The sequence below is a fragment of the Rhinoderma darwinii genome, chromosome 5 (genome assembly GCF_050947455.1).
Source record: "Rhinoderma darwinii isolate aRhiDar2 chromosome 5, aRhiDar2.hap1, whole genome shotgun sequence".
Classification (NCBI taxonomy): Eukaryota; Metazoa; Chordata; class Amphibia; order Anura; family Rhinodermatidae; genus Rhinoderma; species Rhinoderma darwinii.
The window spans coordinates 234,637,370-234,646,256 of record NC_134691.1 but is presented as its reverse complement, the minus strand read 5'-3'; the positions used below and the strand labels follow the sequence as shown (position 1 = coordinate 234,646,256).

The window sequence follows — 8,887 nt, the reverse complement described above, 5'->3', positions numbered from 1 at the left end:
CTGAATTTCTATCCAGTAGAACAGTAACAATAAGGCCTTGTTCACAGAGTGCAGATTTGCAGCAGATTTTGCATACATTTTTTAAGTTAAAACCAGGAACGGAACCTAAATATAAGAAATATATAAAGAAAGGCCTTATATGTCTGCTGTCCTGGATCCAATACTGCTTTTGGCTTGGAAAATGCATGCAAAATCTACAGAAAATCTCCAGTGTGAGATAAATGCAAGGGAAGGGGTGCAGAGAGCAGCTCAGACAGGAAACAGGCTCTGCTCACTGCAGCTCTCTTTCCATTGCTGCGATGTGACAACTAGCTGCAGAAGAGGTAAATGTGTACTGTAACTATGTGTGTGTGTAATGTTTGTAACTATATATTTATGTAATGCAGGGGTGGGGAACCTTTTTTTGCCAAGGGACATTTTGACTAATGTGATTGCAGGAACTGTTTCTCTTTGGTGAGGCATGTGATGTTAGTTGGTATTGATGAGGTTGCTACTGCGTCGGTCAGTCTGGAGCGTAGTCAACTCTTTACAACAGTAAGTTTTGAAAAGAACTCGCAGCTGTAAGTTGTTACGACTTGTTTCCCATCAGGGACAGTTATGACATATCCACAGGATATGTCATAAATGTCAGATAGATGCGGGTCCCACCTCTGGGACCCGCACTTATCTCTAGAACGGGGCCTCCTAAACCCAGTTCTACCTCTCTGTGTTCCGGCTGATTTCCGACCATGAATGAATAGTCCGATTATATTTGTCTTTTGTGTCTTACTGCCATAGTAGTGAATGGCAGTAACGGAAGCAGCGTAGCATGCGACTTACACTGTTTCCATAACTACTATTCAGTTCTATGGCCCTTACGGAAACAGCGTAGCTCAGTGAACTACGCTGTTTTCTTCTTCATGGTCAGAAATCACAAGAAATCACAAGCTTCAGCCACAACACAAAGAGGTAGAACGGTATTTAGGGGCCCCCGTTTTAGAGATAGTTCTGGGACTCGCATCTATCGGACACTTATAACATATCCTGTGGATATATCATAAATGTCCTTGGTGAAAAAATCTCCTTTAAGTACCTGGACCTCACTTCGAGTAAGTAGGATGGGCGGACGGAGCCAAGGAGGGAATGACACGGCGGCAGCGGCAGTCAGATTGAGGTCGGGGCGTGCTGTGACATGAGTGGACCAGTCCAGTCACCTGACCTCACGTCACGTGACGTATGTATAATGCGTATATGTGTGTGTGTACTGTTTTTTGTTTATATGTGCATTGCGTATGTATCTGTGTATTCTGTATAAACCGTACAGATGTAGTTATCTTTAACTTGACTTTAAACGTGTTAAATACAGTGGCATGAAACTTAAAGTCCACGACTTCAATGGCTTAAGTGACAACTTATCCCACTGCATCAAGTTATCAGAGTCAAGATAAGGATTGCTACATCTATATGTGTATCTCTGTATGTATGAAACATATAGCAGTACTATATATCTGTGCAGTATAGAACTTCTACGTAAGTGTGTGTGGTAAAGTGGAACAACAGACTGTATGTGTGCGGTTTTATGTATGTGTTCAGTATAGTAGTACTATAGTACTACATTTAAAAAAAAATTTTTACTTTGAATTACCACTTCTAAATGTTAATGGGGTGGGGTTGTTCCCCAATAAATCTTTGCCCTGAGTAAAAAAATGCCTAGCTACAAAAAAGTTTTAAACTCTTTCTTATCTAATGGTGAAGCATACCTGAGACTGCCAATTATTTTGGGTCTTATAGTTTCATATGAACAATAGGTTGCCATACCACTACATTATCAAGTACCACACTGTAGTATTGTCACAAAGTGCTACAAATTTACAATTCTAATACATGTGTGTACTATATTCAGAGGGTGATTTTCTAAAGAAGTTCAATATATAATGTCGGCATACTGTATGGCCCAGTTGGCCTGTATTGCTTGTTTTCTTTATTCAAGATCTGACACAGTAGCTCATGGCTAAACGGAGTTAAGCAGGCCATACACATAAGATCAATCTTCTGAGGGACACTAAACTCGCCGATCAGGGAGTCAGTTTACAAAAAACTGAAACCCTGGGGCTGGTGTAAAGAGGCAAATTATGCTTTACACATGTAGTTTTGGCCAACCATGACCGAAATTTTCCAATCTGACTAAGCACATATTTGGGAGACAGGGGTCTGCCATCAGACATTGCAGATAATCATTCCCGTTCATTTTTTTAAACGATTGTTGGCTGAATGGCCAAAATTCATGTTTTGTCCCACTTGTGTCTCTTGTGTATGGCCAGCTATAGATACCTATTTAAAATTACCGGTGTAAGGCTATCATCTCTTTGATGACCAAATATAATTATTAAAAGGACAATGGACAAAAGGGTAGACAATGCTTTCTGAGACAAGTTATTCTACTTCTACAGTTTAAAAACTATCAAACAGCTTATATTGGTTGGTTGCTTTTTCTGTCAAATGCTGGGGCTGGACTGGCAACTGTCACTAGAAAAAAGGGTGGCATGGCAAAGCCACATAATGGTGATTCCTATATCTTTCTATGGGCTACAGCTACAGTACGTGAATTTCTTGTCAATGTGACTCTTGCTGGAAGGGAGCCTCCTGAGTTTTAAATGCTCATGAAAATATCAAATTGTTGTGACTATGTGGTAATCTCAACAACAACAAATCACCTAAACCACATTCTTCACACTCCTTTAGTTCTGGGTACTTGGAAAATGCGCTGCTCTTACAACGTGGGAGTGCCAGGCTAATCTTTCCGTCCAACTGCTACACCAATGCTTCTACCTGTGCCAGCCACTGCACTAGTCGCCCATTCCCTTTATAATACAATTTAAACGTATTACTCTCATCCACAAAGCTCTCCAAATTGCTGCACCTCCTTATATCTTGTGCCTTATCTCTGTCCACCACCCTACCCATGCTCTACGTTCTACCATCAAACTAATACTAACATCCTCCATATTACGAACCTCCATCTCCATCTCAAAGACTTTTCTCATGCTGCACCAGTTTTCTGGAATGTGCTACCCCGGTCAATTCGATTAATTCCCAACATCCACATTTTAAGCGTGCTCTGAAAATAAATCTTTTTAGACAGGCCTATCACATTCCCTAATTTGATTCCTTTTTCTTATTGCTTCCCCACTACAAAATTCCTCAGAACCTTCTTTCAACGGGATCCCCCACACTCTTTGAACCATAATGCGCTTCATATCTGTCACACATAGATACTGACTGGTGACTGGCTCATGCAGCTTTATGTCTAAACAAACACTTTTTACATTTTGTGCCACCAGTATTTCCTCTTCGGCTGGATTCACACGAGTATTTTTGGTCCGTAAAGGACGGAACGTATTTTGGCCGCAAGTCCCGGACCGAACACACTGCAGGGAGCCGGGCTCCTAGCATCATAGTTATGTACGATGCTAGGAGTCCCTGCCTCTCCGTGGAACTACTGTCCCGTACTGAAAACATGATTACGAGGCAGGTACTCCTAGCGTCGTACATAACTATGATGCTAAGAGCCCGGCTCCCTGCAGTGTGTTCGGTCCGGGACTTGCGGCCGAAATACGTTCCGTCCTTTACATTCATGTGAATCCAGCCTTAGATTGTAAGCTATTGCTAACTGAGGCCTCAATCCTTCTGTTGAATTGTTCATGAGCTGTACCTTGTACCATGCTCCCTCTGAATTGTAAAGTGCAGAATATGTTGGCGCTATAAAAATAAAGATTATTATTATATTATTATATTATTACATTATTATCATTATTTATACAATTCTATGCTGCAATGCCTATTAGTATACCTTATGTTTTTTCTTACTATTTTTGGATGCCTTATTTCTACCTGGGACCCATGATGGACCCAACAATGTTACAGTAATCTTGAATGAGAACCAAGACTGATGTGCAAAGGGAATTACCTTCTTTATCAGGCATCTACAATTCAATACAAATAATTTAACTTCTCAGAACCACATTTCTGAATTTCGTGATGTGCTCAAACACATAAAGTAATGGTGCTTTTACACAATTCGATAATACATACAATTTGCTAATTTCTTGGAAAATGAAAATTACATGCTTTTATGTGTGTCAATCTCTCGATATTGCAATTAAATTGTAATCATAGTCACATGGAAAAGAGGTGGGGCACCGTCTAGATGGGTGGTTTAATTTCCAGACCATCAAGCAAATATATTTCCACACATCGATTTTGAGATTGAATATTTTTATCATTCCTGACGATTTGGGATTGAAATTGACTGTCTACAAGTATTTACACATTGCAACAATTGTAAGCACTGATTGAAATTAGTCAAAGTGTACTTATTAAAGAAGCATGTAAAGGCACCTTAAGTTATTGGGCCTTTAAAATTCTGCTCTATATTAAAATTGGAAGTTGGACGCTATCTCTAAGGTACCTTACACTATAATAATTAAATTTTAATAAAACATACAGATGTAGCCATCTTTATCTTGACTTTTAATGCATTAAATACACAATGTAACTTGACTTTCTCAATGACTTTTGTATGGCTTTCGTTGTGTGACATTACTCTGCAGCAAGTTAACAGAGTCAAGATAAAGATGGCTACATCTGTAATATTCAATAATAAAATACACAGCTGAATCTAAACCTTGAATATTCATGAATTTATCCGATTATATTTGTCTTTTGTGTCTTAAGAGGTTGGTGACAGCATATCGACAGTTACCAATCTTGGTAAAATAAAATTATTTTAACAGTGTTATTTTCGGCAAAAGGTGTATGTATTGTTTAATTACTGAGATCTATCTTGCCAACAAGAGTATGGTATTGGCAATCTCTGAATGCATTGCATAGCAAAATACATTTTCCTTGGCACACATATTGTGCAGCATAGCAATACATTATTTTCCCTTTTGAACCATTATTTTAAAACAGCAATCTAAGTATAAAAATTTGGCCAGTTGACAAAGTAACCAAGACAGACTTGCTGTTCTGGACTCCTCAAGTGTGTCGTTGTCTGGGCATCGCAGATAGGTACAGCTGCTTTCTTCAATTATTTTGTCCTACAATGTACGCACTGAAGCAGAGACCTGTAACAAAGGAAATGCACAATTAAACCAGCATGTTATGTTTAAGGTAAGAACCAGGATATGTATTTGGTACCTTATCAATGCAGATTATCATGATTAATTCTTAGTTCATAGAATATAAGCTTCCTAAGAAAGTCAATTTGCCCAACAAATATTAATTCTTAAACTTTAAATGAATAATCCATTACGTAATTAAACAATTAAAAAAGGGAGTTTTGCAGATTTCACATATGTAAATTCGAATGAAACTGACAGTTTTATGCAGCTGCTCATTTTCCTGCATAAATGTAGAATTACACGGCGCCCTTTCAAATAAATAGGCCAACATGTAATACATTGTCACAGTGAAACATGCAGTTCACAGAAGTATTGTCCTGAGCAGTGGAAACCACTCAATGATCTCCATGCACCCTAATAAAAACACAAAAACAAATATTAATCTCTAACATACAGTGCATTCGGAAAGTCTTCAGACCCTTTCACTTTTTTCACATTTTTATTTTTTATGTTGAGGCCTCACATTTTTCCCTATTATTCTGCACTCAATACCCCATAATGACAAAGTGTAAACAAAATTTTATACATTTTTGCAAATGTATTAAAAATGGAAAACTCAAATTTCAGATCCTTTTCTATGACACTTGAAATTTAGCTCTGGGGGCCTCCCATTTCTCTAGATGATCTTTAAAATGTGTATACATCTTGATTGGAGTCCATCTGTGGTAAATTCATTTGATTGGACATGATTTGGAAAGACACACCCCTGTCTGTATAAGGACTTACAGATGACAATGCATATCAGAGAAAAACCAAGTCATGCGGAGGAATGAACTGCCTGTAGAGCTCAAAGACAGGATTGTGTGGAGACACAGATCTGGAGAAGGGTAAAAAAAAATTGTGCTGCACTGAAAGTTCCCAAGATCACAGTGGCCTCCATAATTCTGAAATAGAAGACGTTTGGAACAACCAGGATTCTTCCTAGAGCTGGTCACCTACTAAACTAAGTATTCCGTGAAAGTGTTGTTAAGACAGGTGACCAAGAACCCAATAGTTACTCTCGCTGAGCTTCAAAGATCTTGTTTTCAAATAGGAGAAACATCCAGGAGGTCAACCATCACTGAAGCACTCCACTAATCTGGGCTTTTATGGCAGAGTGGCCAGAACAAAAGCCTCTCCTTAGTAAAAGACACATGCAAGCCCGTCTGAATACTTATGTCAATGCAATATTTTAGTTTTTTATTTTCAATGAATTAGCACAGATTACTACTGTTCTATTTTCACTTTGTCATTATGGAGTATTGAGTACAAAATAATGGGGAAAAACGTTTGTTTTTTTTTAAATTTTAGCACAAGGCCTTAAAATAACAAAATGTGAAAAATGGAAAGGGTCTGAAGACTGTCCGAATGCATTGTATGTTTTGGCCCTAATGTACATTAGTTGTTCAAAGTGTATAGAAATGTGCACCACCTCCTTATAAGCTGCAAACATGCTAAACTCAGTCACTCTCCCCACAGACAGTTCTCTGCATCCTCTGTTCACTGCAGAGCAGCCAATTGAAATAGCTTTCTTTCCTGCTTGTCAGGGAAGGAGCAGAGCCTCTGCAGTAGCATAGCAGTAACGTAACCTACTGTATCTGCAGGAGAAGTAAGAAGGAACCATATTGTCAGCTACCAGAGGAGGAGGAGACTGATACTGCTCAGAGCCCGCCCCCAGCAGCACAGATTAGCAGAAGCACCAGGAAAAAAAGATGAGAAAGGTATTTTTGGACTTTGATATGATTGATGGGATAGCCCCCTTTTAGATAACATAAGCTTATAACAAAAGAAGACACAACATATTTACAATATTGTTTACTTTAAATTTACATAGAATCTTGAATATTTTGTTTATTTATATGTTTTATTCTCTATTCAGACAGAAGGCTAAATTTAGAATTCAATTACAGAGAGCATTGGATTGTGAGAGCACAGATTAGCTGTCAAGTCACTTTTCTGCCTGGATTGTGCGGATAAACTACATACAGATTCCAGAAGGAAAAAGCAGGCAATTTTTCTTTGTCTTAACTGTTAAATATTGCAAAGGGGATAAGAATAGTGTCTGAAAAATAATCAAATAAATTTGTACTCCTGTAGAACATAACGGCGTTACATGTTCCAGGACCCTGATCTGCTTTATTACCAAGCACAGTACAATCTTATCAACTGTTTGGAGCACTGTTTTTTTAATAGAGCCCGTACATAAACTCCAATCTCCCAATTACATAGCTGCATCTATTACTGTCTGTATTGAGACTATACAGCGCTTCTATCATAATCGCTTAAATTTTAAGCTTCTTCTTAGATCTAGATCACAAGGCTGCCACATTATGGTTCTGTTGAGGATAGAAGGCATATTTATATATAAGACCAGTGAATGCTGCATTTAAATGATCTGTAAAGGTTATTAGCAGTCTTCTTGGTATCTGAGGTGGATATTCTTTAAGTAATTTTGCTCTGTTAAAGTGGTTATCCGGGTTATTAAAATTGAGGATCCTCAGGATAGGCCATCAATATTAGATCAGTGGGGGTCCGACTGACAGCAACCCCGCCAATCAGTTGTTTGAAGGGGCCGCAGTTCTCGTACAAGCGCCGCAACCTCCTCATTGTTTACAAGTGAATGGGACAGTGGTGAAATACCTTGCACAGTCGCTACAAATGTAAGTACGAACAGAAATGTGAACCATGTAAACAATGAAGAGGCTGCGGCACTCGTACAAACAGCTAATCGGCGGGGGTGCCGACAGGCAGGCCCCCACTGATCTAATATTGATGGCCTATCCTGAGGTTTTTGGCCCGGTACGCTGGGCGACTGCCACATGCAATTGTATTTGCGTCCTGAATTGAGAAAAATGGTAAGGCAGGGAGCTATCAGCTCTCTGCTCTGCCATTCACTAGGCTACAAGAAACGTTAGGCCTGCAGCCTATAATACGCTGGGACAGAATCCCTATGCAGGTTGGCGTCACTGGATCGCGTCGGCCTACACAAGGCCCCGTCTCGGCATATCATAGGCTAAAAGACTGAGGAAGCTATGAGAGTGTGGAGCTTCTTTCATCGTGGGAATGGGGCTAGAGGAGTATACTTTTTTTTTATTTGTTCCTACAAGTGGAGGGCACTATCTACAAGGTGTGGTATGACATTATCTACAAGGGGTAGTGTGTGGACTATCTACAAGGGGGGTGTGGGGCACTTTATACAAGGGGGAAATGTGTGGCTCTATCTACAAGTGAAAAGTTTGTGGCACTATCTACAAAGGGTGGTGTGGCACTATCTACAAGGGGGGTTGTGTGTGGCACTACATTCAGGGGGTTCTGTGAGGCACTATCTACAGGGGCTATGTGTGGCAGTATTTACAGGGGCACTGTGTGTGGCACTATCTACAGGGGGACTGTGTGTGGCACCATGCAGGGGGGATGCCAACAGTCAGGGGGCATTCTCTACAGGAGGAGACGGGTAGATGATGTACCCTCCCAGGGCCCCCTCTATTTTATGACATCTTATTAATATAGATCTACCACAGGTCTACATTAATTGTATAAGAAAGAAAGAAAGAAAGAAAGAAAGAAAGAAAGAAAGAAAGAAAGAAAGAAAGAAAGAAAGAAAGAAAGAAAGAAAGAAAGAAAGAAAGAAAGAAAGAAAGAAAGAAAGAAAGAAAGAGAGGGGGGCCTGCGGGGGATGCATGCAGGGATATCTGTAACATAATTGAAGAAGCTATACTCAACCTTTCCCTTAGGGTCAGTTCACA

The 8,887-nt window shown here is 39.5% G+C and overlaps 1 protein-coding gene across 1 annotated transcript in view; it reads right to left on the bottom strand.

Annotated features, from left to right (window-relative positions):
- Window positions 1-3,604: 3,604 nt before the first annotated feature.
- COBL (cordon-bleu WH2 repeat protein) overlaps window positions 3,605-8,887 on the bottom strand; it is a 395,136-nt gene continuing 389,853 nt past the window's right edge. Inside the window, exon 15 of the mRNA XM_075826990.1 lies at window positions 3,605-5,105. Coding sequence (XP_075683105.1) covers window positions 5,079-5,105 — 27 coding nt within the window. The 3' untranslated portion in view covers window positions 3,605-5,078. The remainder of the gene's footprint in view (window positions 5,106-8,887) is intronic.